Consider the following 23,558-nt stretch of genomic DNA (forward strand, 5'->3'; position numbering starts at 1 on the left):
TAGGCGTGCAGGTATTTCTTTTCAGAGTGGGTGACATTCTGTTACTTTTTGTGCATGGAAAATTTTAATAGAATTATCATAGAGTTAAGTCATTTGTTTTTGTGTGTATATAGTTGGTGGAGGGGGGAACTCATTGTGTGAATCTCTGACTTGTGCCTCATTCTTTGAATCAATAAACATTTATTGACTACCTAATATGTATCAGGTACTATATTAGGTTCTGAGACATCATTATAGCAAAACATCCATGTAAATAACTTAGAGTGCTTTATCTCATGCTGACAGGATATAATTTTAGCCAGGGTAAATAAACGAGACATGTGCTTTATTGGCACATCTTCCCACTTCGAGGACCCCTGGTTGGAAAACTCTGATTTTCCTCAGGTACATGTCTGACTAGGAGGCGTATTTAGTTCAGAATTAAGAAGAGCTTTATGTTAATTAGAATTGTGGTGTCATGGAATGGGTGGGCTAAATTTTTACATAGTAAATTTCCTGTTACTGGAAATATTCAGGCAATAGTTGGAAGAGTGTATACTAAGGGCATGACATAAAAGAAACCTTCATTTGTTGAGTAATAGTATCACATGATCTCTAAGATAATGTCCTAGGCTATAATCCTGTTAACCATTTTCAAAAAACGAGGGACATTGTATTCTCATCTCTTTGTTTTTTTTTAAGTATTTATTTATTTATTTATTTATTTATTTATTTATTTATTTAGAGAGGGAGGGGCAGAGAGAGAGAATCTTAAGCAGGCTCTCCCCGTTGGAGTCAGTGTGGAGTCCAACGCAGGTCTTGACCCCACAAACCGTGAGATTATGACCTGAGCTGAAATCAAGAGTTCAACACTTAACCAGCTGAGCCACCAGGCACCCCATCATGTCTGTCTTTCCTACATAAACTTAACATTATGTCATATTTTGGGGTGCCTGAGTGGCTCGGTTGATTAAGCGTCTGACTTTGGCTCAGGTCGTGATCTTGGAGTTCATGAGTTTGGGTCCCAAATTGGGCTTGCTGCTGTCAGCACAGAGCCCACTTTGGATCCTTTCTCCCCCCGCCTCTCTCTCTGCTCCTCCCTCGCTGTTTCTCTCTCTCTCTCTCAAAATAAATAATAAACTTAAAGTTCTGTCATATTTTGGTGAGTGTACTCAAATTTTTTTTATTTTGAAATAATTTACACCTACAGAAAAGTTGTAAAAACAGTAGGGTTCCCAAATACCCTTTGTCTAGCTTTCTCTAATGTTAAGTGTCTTATATAATTATAGTGTAGTTATTGAAACCAGGAAATTAACATTGATATAATGCTATTAACTAATCTATGCAACTCAGTCCAATTTTACCAGTCTTTTCTACTAATGTCCTTTTTTTGGTTCTTCAATTGGGTTTCTTATAATTAGGTCATGCATTTTTGGCAAAAGTGATATTCCCTTCTTAGTGTAAAATATCCGGGGATATATAATGCCAGTGTGTCCTATTACTGGTGACATTGACTTTAATCACTTGATTATTAAATTGGTGCCTGTCAGGTTTCCCTACTATGAAGTTACTATTTTCCCTTTTGTAATTAGTAAGTACCATGTGAGCAGATACTTAGAGACTATACAGATATCTTGTTTCTCATCATACTTTTGCTCACTACTTTTAGCATCCATCAATAGTTCTTTTTTTGTTGTTGTTAAGATACATAACATTAATTAATTATTTTGAAAGTTGTAGTTTAAAAAAACCCACATAACATTAAATTTACTATGTTAACCATTTGAAGTATATAGTTTAGTAGTGTGAAGTATGTTCACATTGTCATACAATAGATCTCTTGAATTTTTTCATCTTGCTGAACTGAAATTCTACACCTGTTACACACTAATTCCACCCCACCCTACCGTTGGCAACCACATTCTACTTTCTGTTTCTATGATTTTGACTATTTTAGATATTACATATGGGTGGAATCATATATTATTTGTCCTTTTGTGACTTATGTTGCTTAGCATATTGTCCTTAAGGTTCATCCATGTTGTAGTATGTGACAGGATTTCCTTCCTTTTTAAGGCTACATAATATTTCATTATATGTATATACCACATTTGCTTTGTCCATTTTGATGGATATTTGGGTTGCTTCCACATCTTGGCTATTGTGCATAATGCTGTATTAATATAGTGTGCAAATATCTCTTCAAGAGCCTGCTTTGAATTCTTTTGGATATATACCCAGAAGTGAGATTGCTGCATCATGTGGTAATTCTGTTGATGGTTCTTGACTGCAGTAATCATTACTCTGGTGTTTGTATAATGATCATTTTCTATTTCCATCATTACTACTATATTTATTGCTTGGAATTGTACTGTAAGGAAGAGGTGTCACTTCTCCATTTATTCAACTATTTATATGAGTATGAGCTCATAGATATTTATTTCCTTCTATGAGTTATAATTTATTATGCCTATTATTTATTTTGTTGATCAGATTGTCCCAGGTTTGGCTGTTAGGAACTCCTTCAAGTTCCTTTTCTACATGCTTTCATTATTTTTGAACATTCTTTACTTCCTAGCACCACAAGATGTTTCAGGTTTATCTTGTATTTTCTTTGCTTTAGTCCTAGATTCAACAGTTTCTCCTAAGGAGCCCTGATTCCTTTAATTGGAGAATGATATTTGGAATGTTTAGAAATCCACATCTTTGTGTTAGGTGTGCATGAGCATATGTTATTGACCCCTATTTAGGTTTTTGAAAGCAGCTTGATGTAGGGGAAAAAAGATAGCTCTGAATATATGTTTAATCCCTTAATGAACTTTACTTCTTTGGGCTTAAGTGTCCTCATTTCCAAAATAGGAAAAAATACTACCAACCTTGCAAAATTGTTGTGAGATGATGCAAGTAAAACATCAAGCATATACGTTCTGGGCATATAGGAGAGCTTCAATAAATTGTAACTGCTGTTTTGTTGCTATTTGTATGTTCATTGCTACTTGGGTAAATTTCATCCTTACTGTATATACTGAAACAAACAAACAAAAATATTGTCCTAAAACTAAAACTACCTTAAGCAAGTTGCAAACTCTCCCTAGTTCTTAGTTTCCTCATCTGTGAAATGAAAAGTTTGGACTTAGATCTCAGATTTCTTCCAGCTCAAGTGTTGTTATTCTGAGTTACTCCTTAGTTCTTCAGTTGCTTTTTCTCCAAGCTAAACATTTTAGCCTTTCATTTTAATTCCTTTTAACCTTTCCACTAGGACCTTTTATTCATCTCTTTGATCACTCCTGTGGTTATTTTTTGGACTTCTCCAGATTGTCCTTCTATTTAAAAAAAAAGAAAAAAGAAGAAAATCTACCTAAGTTTTATTGAGTGCCGACTCTATGCCCAGAATGATATTGAGCAATGGGACAGAAAATAAAAGAGGTGTAAGGTAGACTGTGCCTTGGTAGAGCTTTTTAAAAGAACAGATACATACACCCACAATATTCAGTAATTGCTTGAGTCCTTCCTTCCTTTCCTTCCTTTTTTCTTTTTTCCCCTTCCTCTTCCCTTCCCTTCCCCCTTCCTCTTCCTTTCCTCCTTTCCCCTTCCCTTCCCCCTTTCCTACCCTTCCCTTCCCCCTTTCCTACCCTTCCCTTCCCCCTTTCCTAACCTTCCCTTCCCCCTTTCCTACCCTTCCCTTCCCCCTTTCCTACCCTTCCCTTTCCCCTTCTCTCCCCTTGCCCCTTCCTTTCCCCCTTTCCTTCTCTTACCTTTCCCCTTCTCTCCCTTTTCCCCTTCCCTTCTCTCTTTCCTTTCTCCTTCTCTCCCCTTCCCCTCCCTCCTCTACCCTGTCCCCTTCCTCCTTCCCTTCTCTTCCTCTTTCCCTTCTTTTCCCCCTTCCCTTCCCTTCTCTTTGCCCTCCTTCTCCTCCTCCCCTTCCCCTCCCCCCCTCCCTTCCTCTTTCAGATCAGGGAGGTCTCTACTTTTAGAATTTTTTGAAAACAAAAAATAAAAGTGAAATCTTATATTCATTTTAATGAGGGGCTGTCTGCAAAAGAGTATCTATCATTGGAGTTGTCTGGAGCAGGTCTTTGCATTTATGTTATGCATTGTAGTTTGCTTATCTTTTTCACATTGTTTTATTTGGTTCTCAAAACAAATTTATGATAGGCAGAGCTGGGGCTTCTGACTCAGTGTTTTCTCTTCTACCATACTGTGCTTTCTCAACTTTGTCTTCTCACTCACCTTCTCTATCCTGCCCACTTCTTTTTTTTTCTTAATTACTTTTTGATGTTTATTTATTTTAGACAGAGAGAGAGAGTGAGTGAGTGAGCATGAGTGGGGGAGGGGCAGAGAAAGAGGGAGACACAAAATCTGAAGCAGGCTCCAGGCTCTGAACTGTCAGCACAGAGCCCGATGCGGGGCTCAAACCCACAAACCATGAGATCATGACCTGAGTCGAAGTCGGACACCCAACCTACTGAGCCACCCAGGTGCCCCCATATCCTGCCCACTTCTTAAGGCTTCTTTGTGAAGTCTTTTTGGATGACTCTAGGTAATTCTTTTCTCCCTCCAAATTTCTGTTGTTTACACTGTTCATTACATACCTTTAATCATTTTTGTACATTTTATTGAAGTATAATAAAAATACAGAAAAAGGCATAAATCATAAGTGTACAGCTGAATTAATCATTACAAAGTGAGCTAACCAGCACCCAGATCAAGAAATAGAACCCAAGAAGCTCCTTGACCCCCCCAGTCACCACCCATAACCAAGTTTAACCAGTCTTCACTTTGAATATCATAAAATAATTTTATCTTTTAAACATACAGTATATACTCTCTTGTGTTTGTCTGCTTTCATTCAACTTTGTTTTAGAAATTCATCAATATTGTTCTGTGTAGTTATAGTTTATTCATTCTCATTAATGTGTAGTATACTATTATAAAAATATACCATGATTCATTTATCCATTTATCCATTGATGGGTACTTGGATTATTTCCAGTTTGGGCTATTATTAATAGTGCTGCTCTGAACATTCTTGTATATGTTTTTTTGTAAACACATTTCTGTTGGGCTGTATACTTAGAAGTTGAATTGCTGAGTTTTATAGACTGTGTATACATTCAGCTTCTTTGGATACAGCCAAATAATTTTTCAGAGTGATTGTACCATTTTACACTTCCACCAGAAGTGTATGAGAGTTCTGGTTGCTCTGCAGCTTTGCTAACACTTCTGTGTGTATGTGTGTGTGTGTGTGTGTGTGTGTGTGTGTGTGTGTTTGTGTATGATCTTTAACCATTTTAAAATATGATACTTGGTTCTGTTTCTTGTGTAGTGAGTCTTCTTTCTTTTCTCCACAAGACTATGAATTCTTCGAGGATAGGGATTGTCTGTATTCTAAAACTGGACATAAAGACTGGCATATTGTGTGCATTTAATAAAGGTTGGGTGAGTGCAGCATGTATGCATGGCATGTATGTAGATAAGGACAAGAAGGAAATAAGAAATAACCATGTAAGTGGTTGAGTTTGTTCATTCAACACATGCTTGAGTGTTTCCCATATTTAACATGCTATACTTGATTCTGGTAATATACCTAGTTTCTACCAAAACTGTTTTTAGATAAAATGGTCAGAGAAGGCCTCTTTGAAAAAGTGACATTTGAATATTTCAGAGTAGTTTTTTCTTTTACAAGAGTTATTTATTGGTATATTTTCAATTTAAATAAAGGATAAAATTGATGTCTTTAAAGGTCAAGGGAGTCTTTTTTGAGGGGCAAGTAAGTAAATGTGTGTGTTTATATATATGTGTGGGTATGGGGAAACTAGGTGGTGTCCTTGGTGTTAGGTACTTGGGTACTTCAGTAGTTCAAATAGTGTTAAATGTTAGCTCATGAATAATGGTCAGACAGAAATACAGCAGTTGGTGAGACAGTCACATAGGGAATCCATTGGTTACTCCTGGAGCTATATAATCTATATATAGGATCATGTAATCTAGTAGAAGAGAACTTGCTAGTTGCAATTGTTGTCAATTGTGTTCTTTGGACCTGTTTTAAGTGCTTTGTGTTCTAGGTAGACCATTACGTTGATGTATGTGATGTAATGGGAGGTAGTCTGTATTTAGTCTGTTTTACAAAGCCTACTTAGTACCTATGAGTTAAAGCATAAGTATTCCTGGGACTGAACAGAAGAATCCTAACTAGTTTTTTAATATCTTTATTTGGAAAGAAAAGTAAATGGTAATTCTTGATTAGAAATTCCATCTTTCCCTCATTAGCATTAAAGAAAAAAATCATTTTCATTTCATGTGTCTCCTCTCTTCTTGGAATAAACCAGAATTAAAGGGGTGACCCTCCTTCTGCTTCCTCTCACCCCTTTTTTGGTAAAGGTAATATAATAGTATTGAGATTTTGGAAACTATATTCCTGAATTCATCCATAATTCTAATTTAACAACATAACTCTTTCATTTCTGTATGTTTCTTTCTAGAGATGCCCATATACGTTCTTGTTTTTACCTATTATTTTATACATATAAGTGTTTCCATGTTGTCAGAAATAATGAGCTTTAAAGTAAACTGTGGACTTTGGGTGATAATGATGTGTCAGGGTAGGTTCATCTGTTGTAACAAATGCACCACTGCTGGGAGATGGTGATAGTGGCAGATAAGTGTACAGAGAAGGGGTTTATGGGAGCTCTCTGTATTTCCTCCTCAATTTTTCTGTGAAGCTAAAGCTGTTTGAAAAAATAAAGTCTATTAAAAAATCTCAGTGACTACCTGATTTTTCCATTGAATAATTTTACTGTAATTTAATTAACCATCTTATTGGAAATCTTATTGGACTTCCCCCCCCCCCCGAGTTTTCACTCTTGTGAAAAATGCTACAGTGAGGCTCTCTTACTTGAAAATTTTTTCCCTTAGGAATTTATTTTCAAAGCTATGTTTATTAGTCTTGATTTTTTTTTAATTTTTTTTAATGTTTATTTTATTTATTTTTGAGAGACAGAGAGAGACAGCATGAGCAGGAGCGGGCAGAGAGAGAGAGAGGGAGACCCAGAATATGAAGCAGGCTCCAGGCTCTGAGCTGTCAGCACAGAGCCTGACGTGGGGCTTGAACTCACAAGCCGTGAGATCGTGACCTGAGCCGAAGTCAGCTGCTCAACCGACTGAGCCACCCAGACGCCCCTATTAGTCTTGATTTTAATACCAACCTAATAGTGTTATGGTGATAATTAAATAAGGTAATACATGTAAGGCGCTTAGCATAGTACCTGGCACATGATAGTTGAAAATAATGGTTATTTTATTGCCAAAGTGCATTCAAATGCAATGTGAACATAAAAGGGAGGCAATTCTGATCTGAACAACAGTAATTTTGGTGATGATGGAAGTTTCCACTATTTATTATTTTGTGAAAGGTACTTTACATGTGTTATCTTCTTTAATCCTCCCTACAACTGAGGTTCAGTAAGTTGCTTATGGCCACCCAGCTTGTAAGTGGCAGAAGCAGGTTTTAAACTTAAAATGGACTGTTAAGAGTCTTCCCCCCCCCCCCATATTCCACACTGCTACTAATGTTTAGATAGGTATTTATTGCAATTCTGGTTCCTAGAATTGACTCAGATTTATTTAGTTCCAGGTTTCCAGGACAGAATCCTTTCATTTATTCATGTATCTAGGAGATGTTTATTGAGTATCTACCATGTATCAGATACCATTTTAGTGCCCATCTTGGATTCGTTTGGTGATCACATGACCAGGAGCTAGGTTAAACAAGGTTGGAAAGATACTATGGTCTTTGCTTTGAAGTAGCTCTACTCAGATTAACTAAGTGAATGCTCTCTGTTGCTTACATCTGTTTTTTTTTTTAATCCCTAGTGGCCTCAGATAAGCCAGTCCCTAGCGTGTGGTGGATCAGAACAGATTCCTGGGATAGATGTACAGTGGAATAGGAAGTATCATACCACAAATAAGGTGAGAATTATTAGTGCTTTCTACATTTATAGATTGTTTTCACACAGGTGTTCTTGTCTGCATCTCAGTAAAATTGTTAGCTGGATGAGGAAAGGAACTTTATTGAATGCAGAAAGTGAGGCTCAAGGAAGTGAACTGACTTGCCCAAGGTCACAAGGATAAGTGACAGACCAACTGAATATTTGATTGAACTTAAGGCTTCTGATCCAGTGTCCTATATTTCTTCCATTGTAGTGTCTTGCTTGGAAAACACTATTATTTTTTTAATTTTTAAAAAATGTTTACTTATTTTTGAGAGAGAGAGAGAGAGAGAGAGTGGGAGAGGCGCAAAGAGAGAGGGAGACACAGAATACAAAGCAGGCTCCAGGCTTGAGCTGTCAGCCCAGAGCCCACGGTGGGGCTTAAACTCAAAAAACCATGAGATCATGACCTGAGCTGAAGTCAGATGCTTAACTGACTGAGCCTCTCAGGTGCCCCTGGAAAACACTTTAGAGATGAAAGTTGTTGTGGATTTTTTATGCTAAAAATAAAATAATATTTAACTTTTGCGGAATTTCTTTCTTATTTTTTTTTTAGAATTTTAATTTATTTATTTTTAGAGAGAGCAGATGTTCACAAGCAGAGAAGAAGGTAGAGGGGGAGGGAGGGAGAGAGAGAGAGAAAGAGAGAGAGAAAGAAAGAAAGAAAATCTCAAGCAGACTTCATGTTCAGTGTGGAGCCCGACATGGGGCTCAATCCTGTGACCCTGGGATTATGACCTGAGCCGAAATCAAGAGTCAGATGCTCAACTAATTGAGTGAGCCACCCAGGTGCCCTCTGGAGAATTTCTTATTGATTATATAGCCTGCCTTCATTTGGAGAGGCTTAGCATTAGAATAAGTTTTTCTTGGAGTTTATTTGCAAACTATAAGACTCATATCTTCTATAGTTATTAATAAAATTTGTTATGCTAAAAAAATATGAGTTTAGAAACATTTATTCAGTGCTTGCTTTGGGTGACTATGATTTTGAATGACTTTTGACTGCTTTCAGACAGTAGTTCTCTTTCCTTTTCCTGTTATGTCAAAAACATACAACATTCTTCTCAGAATTCTTTGGGAGATGAGGGTCAAGATATCCTTTTAAAAGTATTCTTTTCCATAGAATTTTTATTCTGATAGCCCAAATCTATCATTTTCTAGACATGGGTTCATAGGCATATGGTCAGTGAGATGGCTCTGAAATTTCGAGGGCACATATCAGATAGAATTCCAGATGTGTTTGCATTGAGTGATAAGATGCCCAGAAAAATGAGAATTAAAAATTCTAGGTGGAAAAAAAAAATCTAAGCAATAAAAATGCGCTTAGGCCTAATGAGAAACAAAAGCATTCGTTTTAAAAAATTATTTTGCAACTAATTTTGTCCCCTTCTTTTTGATTAAATAGCTTTTTACTACCAAGGATTCCCCACAGCCTGTTGAGGAGAAAGTTGGTACCTTCACAAAAATAATAGAAGCCATGGGATTTACAGGACCTTTGAAATACAGTAAATGGGTAAAGTCTTTTTAAGTTCTTCTCATTTTCTTTTTGGGCTTTGTGCTTTCTGCTCCTCATAGAAGATTTTTTAAAGCTTCTGTTTTGCTTTTGTGAAATTCATATATTATTTTGAGAACTTGAAAATGTGTTGTCTCCCTCCACCTTCCCATTCTAAATCTATGTAACATGTGGGGCTGAACTACTCCCTCATTCCTTTAGCCTGATTCCTTAGAAGTATCTCAGTGCAAGCTAAGACTGGGCTTTCCAGGATCTTGTTACATGATATGCCATACAAATGAGTTCTAAGGAAGTAGATGGGCCAAATGTTCTGAAGGGCAGCATTCTTAAGAAAATATTACTCTCTGATTAATCCATATTCATAAATCATTTTTTCACTAGGTCATTGTAGTGATTTTTGTTAAAATTTTATTAATAAGCATGTTTTAAATTAACTAGTCAATTCTGCAATTTATTGTAATTCTTATTATGGAGGGTTATTTGCTAGCTGTATCATTCCTAGTCAAGCCTTGGCCTAGTACGTTATCTGTTTTATAGTAATTGCTATATATAAATGAATATCTTCTCTGCATCAGGTGCATATTGCCCGTGGGTTTTTATAACATGCCTCTAACTAATTAAAATAATAAAACATTAATCATTGAGTTTTTCTCAGCCCAGTTATCTCCTGATGCTGGCATTTCTGTCTATTTTTATAGGAGAATGCCTTTTAATGCTTTTCAAGGGTTGTTAGAATGTTGGATAAGCCTAATCAGTCATAAGTTCTGTATTAATCAAAAGCAAATCAATGCAAAGCAGTAAGGAGGGCTTTCCTAGAAAACATAGCTTTGCCCTAAATGATCAAATAATGACAGTTATACCATTTTAACAGGGTGAATTCAAATTAGAATTTGAATTTTATTACAGACTTTACTTGTAGTTTCTTCTTGGAATGTCTGGCTCTCTTCCTAACAGTTCTCATTGCAGCAAGTATAGGCTTCTCTCTGTATCTCCTTTTTACATAAATTCTGAAAAGCAAATCGTGATTCCACAAGCATATTAAAAAAATTTTTTTTTAAGTTTATTTATTTATTTTTGAGAGAGGCAGAGACAGCACAGGTGGGGAAGGGCAGATAGAGAGGGAAAGAGGGAACCCCAGGCAGGCTGTGCATTGCCAGTGCAGAGCCCAGTGTGGGGCTCGAACCCATGAAACCACGAGATTATGACCTGAGCTGAAACCAAGAGTCAGATGCTCAACCGGTGCCCCAAGCATTTTGTTTTTAAGGGGCTTTGAAAAGTATAGAAGATAACACACATCAGGCACCTAGGTAGCTCAGTCGGTTAAGTGTCCAACCTCGGCTCAGGTCATGATCTTGTGGTTCGTGAGTTTGAGCCCCCCCCCCCCCCCCCACCACACACACACACCGGGCTCTGTACAGACAGCTCAGAGCCCAGAGCCTGCTTTGGATTCTGTGTCTCCCTTTCTCTGCCCTCTCCTACTCGTGCTCTTGCCTCTCCCTGTCTCTCTCAAAAATAAATAAACATCAAAAAAAATTAGAAAAAAAGATAACACATATCCTAGGTAATGATGATGTTCTTGAGACCCTAAGACTATGAAGTGCCTTCTTAATCATCAGTGAAATATTAATTATATTCATTAAAGTTATCTTTTTTACATCTTAATTTTTTGGCAAATGATAATCATTGGTATATTTGGTAATGTTTTTAATAAGAATCTTTTCCCTTATTAAAAAATGTTTGTGATTATGGCATTTGGATTTAAAAGCTAGTGTATTTTGTTTGAAAGTTAGAAATTAATTAAAAGAGAAGGGAAATGAGAGCAGAAAGAAAGAAAAAAAAGGGAAAAATTTACTGTTTTATTTATTTCTTGATGGTTGAGTTCCACTTGGTTGCTACCATTGCTTTGTCTAGTCTGTTTTTTTATGATTCCAGAGGGAAAGTTGGCTACCATTTGAAGGATTACTAAATCATCAGGAAAATTTCTTCACTGTTGTAGTTTAAGTTAGCCTTTGATTTTTGTTGGTTCCTTTGTGACCTCAACAAAGTGCTTAATATTTGCATTTTAAAGTCTTTTGTGATGTGGTAGTGTCTACTTTCTGTAACTTTTATTTTTTTTAGTTTGTGATAGAAACATCAAAGTATGACATTCTAGTAAAATATAGGTGGGAAAACATAGGTATAACTTTCCATTTTGAGAGATTGCAAGCCCTTTTCAGCAAATGTTGACTCAGAAATCTATGGCTAGACCCTTGGATTGGATTGCCCTGGAAAGATTCTTTGAGTTTTGTGTTTTCGTATGTCTTTCATTAGGGAGAAAAATATCTGCTTGACGGCAATATCAACCGTCTTTCCTCCATTTTTTTTTCCGTAACATTTTTTTTTTTAATTTTTTTTTTTTAACGTTTATTTATTTTTGAGACAGAGACAGAGCATGAACGGGGGAGGGTCAGAAGGAGGGAGACACAGAATCTGAAACAGGCTCCAGGCTCTGAGCTGTCAGCACAGAGCCCGACGCGGAGCTCGAACTCACGGACTGTGAGATCATGACCTGAGCCGAAGTCGGCCGCTTAACCGACCGAGCCACCCAGGCGCCCCTTCCGTAACATTTTCATGTGTAGTTTCATTTTTCTTCTAGATTCATATTTAGGAATTTAAATGTAGCTTTTCCTTACCTATTTGTCCTAAAATAAACATTCTTTCCCGTTATCTTTATGTGGCAGTATCAGATAAAACAAGGACAATATTTATCAGGTTCAGCCACATGCCATAGAATAGGCAGTTTCCAGATTAACATAAAACCAAAAAATTCTTTCTGTTCAGAAGGACACTGACAAACTGGAATGTACTCAGAAGTGGGCAGTGAGTTTTGTGAACGCTTCAGAAAGTGTGTTGAATGAAGAGTGGTTGAAAGAAATAGGAATGCTTAACCTGGAAAAGAGAAGACATGATGATGGTTCTTCTCAGGTATTTGTAAAAAGAGAGAGACAGAGAGAGAGAGAGAGAGAGAGAGAGAGAGAGAGAGAGACTTAATCTAACTAAGGTATTCCAGTGGGCAGTGGATGTTTCATGAATGTTACATGAAGCAGATTTACATTCAACAAAACAAAAATCTAACAACAAGAATTGTCCTTTCGGGGGATAGGTAACCTCACAAGGTCATTGGACTTGTTTTAACAGTGGCCCAGATGGTTGACTGTGAATCAAGAATGTTGTAGAAGGAATTCCAGTATGAAATAGAAGGTTCAAATGACTTCAAAGCCCCTCCAACTCACACAGCTGTTAGTGCAAACTTTTTACTACATTCATTTTTCATCTTGTAAGATGGTATGAGATGCCTCAGTCAGTGGGAGAGCTGATTTGCATGTCTTAAAGCTGTCTTAGGTGCTTGTGTTTTCATCAGGTACACTGATGAGGTCTTCCAAAGTTAGAATGAAATAAACATGAAGTCATCTGAGAACCAGAACAATCTGTATTAACAGGATGGAATTTAGTCTGACCTACCTCTTTAACTTAAATTACTGTGTGAATCTTGAAGAAATCCTTTCTCCAAGTTATTTCCAGTCCCTCTGTGATGGTCTTAGGGGACTTGCTTTAGACATTTGTCCAGGCTAATGGCTCACCCAAGTATAAAGGTTTGGCTTCACTGCAGGAAAAGCGAGGAACTATAAAAATGCTCCTGATTGCCATATTATGAGTGCTGTGTAAATGCACTGGCCAATCTGCTGAGGTCTTCGTTATTTGTGATGAAGGCTTTCTTCATGAACATGTGAGAAAACCTTCTCAAGGGATGACTTGGGTCTTGGTGGCAAATCTGCCTTTCCTCAGGCAGAATAATTAATTATGAACTTAGAGGACTTTCTGTATAAGAATCTGAAGGAAAATGCGGAGTTAAAAATCAAGAAATAGACCATTAGGAATTTTACTTAAAATTGTAAATGTGTTGATATTTATATACCAGTACCCATATTTGACAGATATTAATTTTTACCATATTTGCCTTAGTTTTGTTTTTTCCAAGATAAAATTTTACAGAAAAAACTCCAGCCCATTTCTCCTTTCTTCCCTTCCATTTCTTCCCTTCTTTCTCCACCGAGATAACTACTGTTCTAAAGTTGGTTTTTGTCATCCTCTTGTAAAATTCTGTTCTTTTGCCACTCATATATTATCCATAAACAACATATATACTATTATTTTGTGTTCATATATAAACTATATAAGTGGTATCTTTTCAACCTGTTTTTATTAGTAAACATGTTTTTGAGTGGAGACCTGATTTTTGTCATTTCAACTGCTGATTAGCTTCACACTGTAAAATGAAACTACAGCTTAACTATTCCTCTACTAAAGACACTTGTTTTAGGCTTTTCATAATAATAGTACCATTTAAATTGTGCAGGAGTTTCTTGAGAAAGAGAAATAGAATTATTGGGTACTAGTGTATGAACATTTTTAACAGTATTTTTTTTTTTAAGATTTTATTTTTAAGTAATCTGTACACCCAACTCACAACCCCAAGATCAAGAGTCGCATGCTGCACTGATTTAGCCAGCTAGGTGCGCCATTAACTTATATTTATCAGCTGTTAAATTATACTTATCAGTTGTTATATCAGTTTATATATCTGTAAGTAGGATTTAAATGTTCGATACCATTTCCATCGCTTGATACAGTCAAGCTGTTTAATGTTTACAAATTAGATGGTGTGAAATGGTATATTTTAATTTAATTTGCATTCCTTTGGTTACCAGTAAAGTTGTATGTCTTCTCTTATGTTTATAGGCAAAAAAAAAAAAAAAAATTATAAATGTGTCTGTAGTCGAAGTAGGCCATAAGTTTCATGAAAGCAGGAGTTTTTGACTTCTTTGTTCACTTCTGTATTCCCAATATCCAAATCCATGTCAGGCACTGAGTTGGGTACTCAATAAATTATTTGTTGACTGAAGTGAAGAGCTAACAGATATCTTAAATGCTCTGTCTTGAGAATGGAAATAGGCCCTTCAAAGCCAAAGGATTAGGATGATCATATTAGGATATCATTAGTTTTAATGATGGTATAGACCAGTACTTCCCAAAATGTGTTCTGTGTCAAATACTCCCAAGAGCTGCAGATGTTAGCAAAGGTGAATAGGCTTCTTTTTTAGCCTGCTGATATGGTGAATTACATTGATTGCTTTGTGAATGTTGGATCAGCTTTGCGTTCCAGGGATATATCCCAGCTGGTCGTGATTTATTGCCCTTTTGAAATATTGCTGGATTAGGGTGCCTGGGTGGCTCAGTTGGTTGAGTGTCCTATACTAGATTTCAGCTCAGGTCATGATCCCAAGGTTGTGGGATTGAGCCCTGCATTGGGCTCTGCGTTGAACGTGGAGCCTACTTAAGATTCTCTCTTTTCCTCTGCCCCTCTCCCCTGTTCATACTTTCTCTCTCTCTCTCTCTCTATCTCTCTCTCTCTCTGTCTGTCTCTGTCTCTCTCTCTCTTTCTCTCAAAAAGTATATTGCTGGATTTGGGGTACCTGGCTGGCTAAGTTGGTAGAGCATGCACCTCTTGATTTTGGGGTTGAGTTTGAACCCCATGTTGGGTGTAGAGATACTTGAAAATAAGAAATCTTAAGAAAATATTGCTGGATTTGATTTGTTAATATTTTGCCAAGGATTTTTACATCTATGTTCATGAAGGCTATGGTTCTATAATTTTATTTTCTACTGATGACTTTGGTTTTGATTTCAGGGTAATCTTGGCGTTATAGAAGAGCTAGAAAGTATTCTTCCCTCCTGTTTTCTGGAAGAGTTTATGTAGATTTAGTATCTTTTTTTTTTTTTTAAATGTTTATTTTTGAGAGAGAGAGAGATAGAGTGTGAGCAGTGGAGGGGCAGAGAGAGAGGGAGACACAGAATCTGAAGCAGACTCCAGGCTGTGAGCTGTTAGCACAGAGCCTGACATGGTGCTCGAACTCACAAACTGTGAGATCATGACCTGAGCCGAAGTCAGATGCCCAACTGACTGAGCCACCCAGGCACCCCTCTTTTAAAAAAAAAAATTTTTTTTTTTAATGTTTATTTATTTGGAGAGAGAGACAGAGTGCAAGCAGGGGAGGGCAGAGAGAGAGGGAGACACAGAATCTGAAGCAGGCTCTGGGCTCTGTTGTGGGGCTCGAACTCTCGGGAACCTTGAAATCATGACCTGAGCTGAAGTTGGACGCTTAACCGACTGAGCCACCCAGGTGCCCCTCCTTTCTGATTCTTGATACTGCTAATTTTTATCTTTTCTGTTTTTTCTTGTCTTGATCGGTTCTACTAATGTTTTGTCAATTTTATTGATATTTTCAAGGAACCAGCTTTGGCTTCTTTGATTTTCTGTGCTATTTTTCTGTTTCCAATTTTATTGGTCTCTGATCTTTATTATATCTTTCTTTTTGCTTGCTTTTAGGTTTAATTTGCTTTTCTTTTTTAGTTTCTTACCATGGGTTTGTTTAAATTGGCTTCTAATGCTGATTTATTCCCCATGTAGATATGTCTTTTCCAGTTGTTATATGTTTATTGTTTCCCCCTATGTGAGCTTTACTCTGAAAGCCTTAAAAACATGACAGATATCAAATTAGCAAAGAAAAAAAATCTTAATTATAATTTGAGACATAATCCTTCTTTAATTTATTCGAGGTATTTCTGCCCATCAGAGACACTGTTGTTTTGACTCTAGATTGTATAGATAAATATGACCATTATATAGTATTGGGTATAGTATATTTTTGGTGACTTTGAACCTTAAAAACATAGCTTTACTAAAATTCTAGATTGTTTTGTCTTCATTTGCTATTTCATTCTCAGTTTGTGTAGATTATTTTAGTCTGCATATTTGCGTTTGTAATTCTGTGTCATTTTAAGAAAAAATAAGCTTCTGTAAGCCTTTTGTGGATGGGCTAATTTATTTAATTCACAGTCCTTAGAAATACTTCCTTACTTGAGCACTGAGTTGGTCTTCAGGCCTACAATTCACCTCATAAAATAATTTATTTTTCACTTTTAGATTTATTTTTATGAAGGCATAATGTACATACAGTAAAATATACAAATCTTAAGTATGTAACTCAGTGACTAAATTAAAACCACCACTCAGATCAAGATTCTAAGAGAATTTGGGGCACCTGTGTAGCTCAGTTGGTTAAGCATGACTCTTGATTTCAGCTCAAGTCATGGTCTCATGGTTTGTGAGGTCAAGCTCTTCATCCGGCTGTCTGTTAGCTCAGAGCTTGCTTCAGATCCTCTGTCCTCTCTCTCTCTCTGCCCCTCTCCTGCTTGTGCTGCTTGTGCTTTCTTTGTCTCTCAAAAATAAATAAACATTAAAAAACATTTTTTTTTAAAGGTACTAAGAGAGTTCTTAGTGCTTTGGGGAATAGTAAACAGTTGATCCTTTTACTGTATTTTATTTACATTCATTAAAAACCCTTATTTGTAAGCACAGTCTTCTTAATCAGCAAACTATAAAACTAGGGAAAATATAGAAAAAAATGACCCCTTCCCCAAGGCATAGAAAAAAAAACTTTTACAGAATGGATAGTAGTGCTTCTGAGGAAAGATTGAAGGATTGAGAGTTTTTGTTTTGTTTTTGTTTGTTTGTTTGGCTTGTTTGATTTTGGTCAGAAGAATGGGTAATTTTTTAAAGTAAAGGGTTTCAGATTATAAAGAGTTAATGTGAATGATGCTGAACAGTGGTATAGAGGCTCAAATGTGATGAAATGAGTTCAATTAAAGGAAAGATTTCATTTAAATATTGGAAAAATCTTTTTGACATTTTGATGCTAAATCATAAATATAAAAATTGTTTTAAGTCTGTGAATGGTTGGCTTTAAGAAAAAGAAATAATTGATGTTGGTTAAGCTGTTAAATCTGCCTAGTGACAGGTTTGGACTCATCATTCTAGTTAGACAAATATAAGATTTTGTGACCTATATCTAATAGCATTAGAATATCCACTTGGTCATGTCTTGAGTTTGGTTTTATTTTTTTTGTCTAGAAAATTAAGATTGCGGCCCTGCGCATGTATACTAGCTGTGTGGAGAAAACTGACTTCGAGGAATTCTTTCTAAGTAAGTTACTGTTTTTGATAGTTCTGAAAAGGAAAATGAATCTACTTTTCATGGGGTGCCTGGCTGGCTCAGTTGGTAGAGCATGTGACTTTTGGTCGTGAGCCCCAAATTGGGTGTAGAGATGACTTAAAAATAAAATCTTTAAAAAAAAAAGATTCTACTTTTCATTTTTATGACTGTTAATATCTTCGTGGAATAGGTTTTGAGTCATTGGTAAAGCAGTTTTTTCTGCATAAAGTATGTAATAAAAGCTGTTTATTTTTCTCTTTTAATAGAATAAACAAAGGCCAAAAGAACCCTATAGATTAGACATTTTAACAAGTTTGAAAAAAAAAGAAACCTAAAAATTTGTCCGCTACTTTGACATTTTTCTACACATGTATCTTTTTACGTATGAGTAGTCATAGTAAAACAAATCCTGTTCTACGTTCTGGATGTTTTACTTAGCATTTTGACATGAAATGAGCTTTCTGCCGATCATTGCTCTTTTGTTTCTAGTTTTTAATTGTTTTGGTTAATCCTGGCATATGCCTAATGATTTTTTTTTTCTTTCTGTTGAAGGATGATTTAGGTCAAAAGGTACATATAATTTTATTATTTATATCCCATTGATAAATTGCTTTCCAGGGCACCTGGGTGGCTCAGTCAGTTAAGCATCTAACTCTTGATTTTGGCTCAGGTCATGATCCCGGGGTTGTGGGATCAAGCCCCGTGTTGGGCTCCATGCTGTGTGGAGCCTGCATGAGATTCTCTCTCCTCTCTCTCTCTCTCGATCTCTTTTGCTTTCTCCCTCTCTCTCTCTCTCTCTCTCTCTCTCCCTCTGCCCTTCTCCCCTGCTGGCACTCTCTCTCTTAAAATAAAAAAAAAAAAAAGAAAACTTGCTTTCCCAAAGAGTTTTACTGGTTTAGACCACCATTAGCAGTTGATTATATCAATACAGTATTCATTTTGATGCTGTAAACTGTTTAGTTATTAAGTTTAGTTAAAGCAGATACTTATAAAGTAATTGGTAAAGTTTAAGCTGTTTCCAGTCCTACAGATTTTGGAAAGAAATGTGTATGTGCTGTGTACATAACCACCATTATCCTGCAAGCCACAAACACCTACTTGATATTTTTCACAGACAGCAATTGTTCATATATAATTATGTTAATAACAAGGAAGATAGGTAGATGCAGTTTTGATTATTTAATAACTATTTTGGATTTTTAAAACCAAATGCAAGTTGTTTTGGTGATTTTTACAATTTCAGCAGATTGATGTTAATATTAGAAACTTAAAATACCCTACTGAGTTGTAATCCTGATTTAGTGTCTACCTTCTGTTTCTTATTTATTATAGTGACAAAGCTTCCCTGCTTCTTTTTAATCTCTAAAAATTTCTCATTTGGGGAGAGTTTAGTCTGAAAGGAGAAAATATTTTCTCTGCTTGATGAAGAAACTATTGATATTAGAAGTTGGATTTTTCAATACTTCTTTAAAGTTTATTTATTTTGAAAGAGATAGCACGAGTGGGGGAGGGGCAGAGAGAGTTGGGGAGAGAGAAAGAATCCCAAGTAGGCTCTGCACTGTCAACACAGAGCCCGATACAGGGCTTGAACTCACAAAACTGTGAGATCATGACCTGAGCCAAAACTGAGTTGGATGTTTAACCGAGACACCCAGGTGTCCCTGGATTTTTCTTAAGTGGTTTTTGGAATACATGTCCCCAATTATTTTTCATCAGATCTTTTTTTTTTTAAATGTTTGTTTATTTTTGAGAGAGAGAGAGACAGAGACAGAGACAGAGAGACAAGAGCCTGAGCAGAAAAGGGGCAGAGAGAGAGGGAGACACAGAATCTGAAGCAGGCTTCAGGGCACAGAGCCTGACGTGGAGCTAGAACCCACAAACTGAGAACATGACCTGAGCCAAAGTCGGATGGTTAACCAACAGCCACCCAGGCGCCACTCATCAGATCTTTCTTTCTTTCTTTCTTTCTTTCTTTCTTTCTTTCTTTCTTTCTTTCTTCTTATTTATAACTGTTTAGTTTTAGAGAGAACGTGCATGCACAAACGGAGGGGTAGAGAGAGAGAAGGAGAGAATCCCAAGCAGGCCCTATGCTGTTAGCACAGAGCCCAACATGGGGCTTGATCCCATGAACTGTGAAACATGACCTGAGGCAAAACCAAGAGTCAGACACTGAACCAACTGAGCCACCCAAACACCCCTCATCAGATCTTTTTAAAACCTCATCCTCAGATATCTATTTAATATTTGATTTCATAAGTAACTCATAAATTATTTATAATTATTTTGAAAGGATGTTTACTTGCTATCTGTCTTAGCCAGTCTTCATTATTGAAGATCCTTGAGTTAATATTATAGATTGCATAATGAGATTATTATTAGATATTTAAGGTAACATATTATGTTTCAATTTATATAATCTGTTGTAAACTATAAAAATAAAAGTTTATAAAAATTATTACCATTATATTTTAATAATTCACATTTACATGATATACTTTTACATTTTCTCATTTAGAAGTTACAAAGCCTTGTAGGATAGGAAAGGCTTGTATTATTTTCATTTTTATTTTCTTTTCAGAAACAGTTGAAACTTAAAGAGACTACATGATTTCCCAAAATTGCCTAGCTAAGGCTTGATCCTGTGTTGTCTAGGTTAAAGTTCAGAAATTTTTCCACTGTAACATACTGCCTGTAACATACTGCCTATGAATAAATGTAATTGTAAATTATAAACTGTAATCCATCTTAATATTTTTGTATTTTATTGTTTTTAAATGAGAACTCCTCTAGGAGATATTCTATTAGTATTGTAAACTGATGTTTATATGTATTAGAGGACAAACGCTTCATTGAGCTTTGTTCTAGCTTTGCCTTTTGAATGTTACCTGGGGAGGCAGTACATTTTTTCAGTGACACCCCACTTAAGTTTTTTGTTTGTTTGTTTTTGGGTTTTTTTGTTTTATTTTTTATTTTTGTTTTTTTTTAAAGTAGGCTCCCTGCCCAATGTGGGGCTTGAATTCATGACCCTGGATCAAGAGTCAGATGTTCTACTGACTGAGCCAGCCAGGTGCCCCTTGCTTAAGGTTTTTTTGGACTCAGTTTGAGAATTGCTTTTTATTTTTTTTTCATTATTAAAGAAATTTTTTTAAATGTTTATTTACTTTTGAGAGTGAGAGACAGAGACAGAGTGTGAATGGGGGAGGAGCAGGAGATGCAGAATCTGAAGCAGGCTCCAGGCTCTGAGCTGTCAGCAACAAAGCCCGATGTGGAGCTCAAACTCATGGACTGCAAGATCATGACCTGAGCCAAAGTCAGACACTTAAACTGACTGAGCCACCCAGGCACCCATTCATTATTATTTTTAATGTTTTTTGTATTTTTGAGGGTGGAGGGAAGTGAGGGGTGGAGAGAGAGGGAGGCCCAGAATCTGAAGCAGGTTCCAGGCTCCCAGCTGTCAGCACAGCACAGCACAGCACAGCACAGCACAACCCCTGATGTGGGGCTCAAACTTATGAACTGTGAGATCATGATGTGAGCTGAAGTCAGACACTTAACAGACTGAGCCACCCAGGTGCCCTGAGAGTTGCCTTTTAGACTTACAGCTTGTTCATTTGTATTATGCTCCATTGTGGTCCATCTTTGTAATTTATGGGTAGGTTAAATTTTAAAATCAAACCATAGTGGTTCCAAACTGTGGCAAGTGAATAAAAAAGGGATCCAATCTGGTAAATACCATTTGGAGGCAGATAAATATCTATGAAACAATGAGACTGACTTTCTTGCATCTTCTTTTTAAAAAAAAAATTTTTTTTTAATGTTTATTTATTTTTGAGAGAGAGAGAGAGAGTGAGAGAGATAGAGCACCAGCAGGGGAGGGGCAGAGAGAGACAGAGACACAGAATCTGAAGCAGGATCCAGGCTCCAAGCTGTCAGCACAGAGCCTGATGTGGGACTCGAACTCACAAACCATGAGATTATGGCCTGAGCCAAAGTCGGACGCTTAACTGACTGAGCCACCCAGGTGCCCCTTGCATCTTCTATTTTTAATTTGTTTTAATGTTTATTTTTGAAAGAGAGAGAGAGAGAGATAGAACATGAGCAGGGAGGGGCAGAGAGAGAGGGAGACACAGAATCCAAAGCAGGCTCCAGGCTCTGAGCTGTCAGCACAGAGCCTGAAGCGGGGCTCGAACTCACAAACCATGAGATCATGACCTGAGCCGAAGTCGGACGCTTAACCGACTGAGCCACCCAGGTGCTCCCACCCTTGCATCTTCTAAAGAAAGATTCTAAAGAGTAGGCCAGATAGATTTGGGGTAAAGGAAGAGAATATATATATTGGTTCCAAGATTACACCTGTATTATTACTTATTTATTTATTTATTTTTAACATTATTTATTTTTGAGAGACACAGAGAGACAGAGCATGAATGGGGAAGGGGCAGAGAGAGGGAGACACAGAATCTGAAACAGGCTTCAGGCTCTGAGCTGTCAGCACAGAGCCCGATGCAGGGCTTGAACTCACGAACTGTGAAATCCCGAACTAAGCCGAAGTCGGACGCTCAATGGACTGAGCCACTCAGGCACCTCCAAGATTACACCTTTAAAATGGCTGTTGCTCTCTTGGACTTTTGGTATTTAAGGACTTGACTTTTTAGAGTCCTGAGCATTCAGTAATTTTTTAAAAGGATAGAGAGGCTTAGGTAGCTCAACACTATCATCCTCACTCTTCCAACAAAAGCGAAGCCAGTGTTAATTCATGAAGATTGTATAAGAATGAGTTGTTCACTAACAGTGTGCTTGTGAATAAACAATAGGCCTATAATAGCCTAGTGGGTAGGCCCCAAGTTATAGACTCTCTGTCATCTCAGAGCCAAGGTGTTCAAAGGTCTTGATCCAGAGGCCTACACATTGGGGGTTCTGACTGGTGAGATAACCTTAACAGCCAGCCACCTGTTGTTTTCAAGATGTTCTGATGGTGTATATCATTTGTGACATAAATGAGCGTACCCTCTGTGAGCATACAGTGGTTTGCTAACTGGTCTTCTGGAGATCAGTACTGTTATGAAGAGCACTTTGGAGCAGAGGGGGCCAATCAGTAAAGTTTAATTCCATACTGCCTGAAAACTGCTTTGTTTTTAGCTCTTAAAAGACTTACTACCTTGGAGAGGAGGCTCCTTAATGAGTAAGTTCTGAGTCAGTGATTGAGGTTCATCATTTTATTGACACAGTCTTAAATAGTGACCTATTTAAGATATTTTAAACCCTAGTGTTTAAATAATTCACTGAGAAACAACCATAGTGAATATTTATTGAGTATGTATTAACTATTAACCATTTTGCTAAACGTTTTACAGGCCTTATCTCATTTAGTCCTCACAAATCCCTATAAGGTAGGTTCTCTTGTTCTCCCCATTTTTACAGAGAAGACAGCTGAGGCACAGAGAAGGCTAAATAACTTTACCCAGAGTCAAATAGCAAGTAAGAGGTAGAGTCAAGGTTTTGAATCAGGAGGTCTGACCCTAAAACCTGCATTAAACAAACAACTGTGTTAATACTGCCACTCCATAACAGCAATGAATTATTTAATTTTATCCAACTTGGTAGTGAGGAAGAAAGTACATAGCCTCAGAAAATAATGCACTGAGTGTATATTGTTGCAAGAGTGTGATCATGGCAGAAGACAGTAACAGATTTTAGCTTTGAAGTGTTTAAACATAGTTCATTGAGCTAAAGATCTGCTGTGCTTTTGTGTTGCTCATGCTCAGACATTTAGTGGTCTTGTTTTTTAGGGCTTTACTCTGGGTTTCTGTTCTGACCCCAGTGGATACAGGGAGTCAATATGCAGCTCTTTTCCCATCCTCAGCCCTGAGCCGACCCCCAGAATGGAAAATTGTGACCCAAGTCCAGCTGCTGGCCTGTCTTTGCTTTCCAGCCCAAGAACTGATTCCCTCTCTGAGAAAATTGGAAAGGCTCCTGGAGGCTGCT

At 37.0% G+C, this 23,558-nt stretch overlaps 1 protein-coding gene across 1 annotated transcript in view; it reads left to right on the forward strand.

Annotated features, from left to right (window-relative positions):
• The window catches only part of LOC124503804 (ubiquinol-cytochrome-c reductase complex assembly factor 1), a 100,741-nt gene that overhangs the window by 16,129 nt on the left and 61,054 nt on the right, over nucleotides 1-23,558 (forward strand). Inside the window, exons 3-5 of the mRNA XM_047069084.1 lie at nucleotides 7,852-7,947; nucleotides 9,373-9,480; nucleotides 17,492-17,564. Of these exons, the coding sequence (XP_046925040.1) occupies nucleotides 7,852-7,947; nucleotides 9,373-9,480; nucleotides 17,492-17,564 (277 nt within the window). The remainder of the gene's footprint in view (nucleotides 1-7,851; nucleotides 7,948-9,372; nucleotides 9,481-17,491; nucleotides 17,565-23,558) is intronic.

This window comes from Lynx rufus, unplaced genomic scaffold (genome assembly GCF_022079265.1).
Source record: "Lynx rufus isolate CCGP_SWC_20201006 ecotype Redwood Valley unplaced genomic scaffold, mLynRuf1.p SCAF_8, whole genome shotgun sequence".
Lineage (NCBI taxonomy): Eukaryota > Metazoa > Chordata > Mammalia > Carnivora > Felidae > Lynx > Lynx rufus.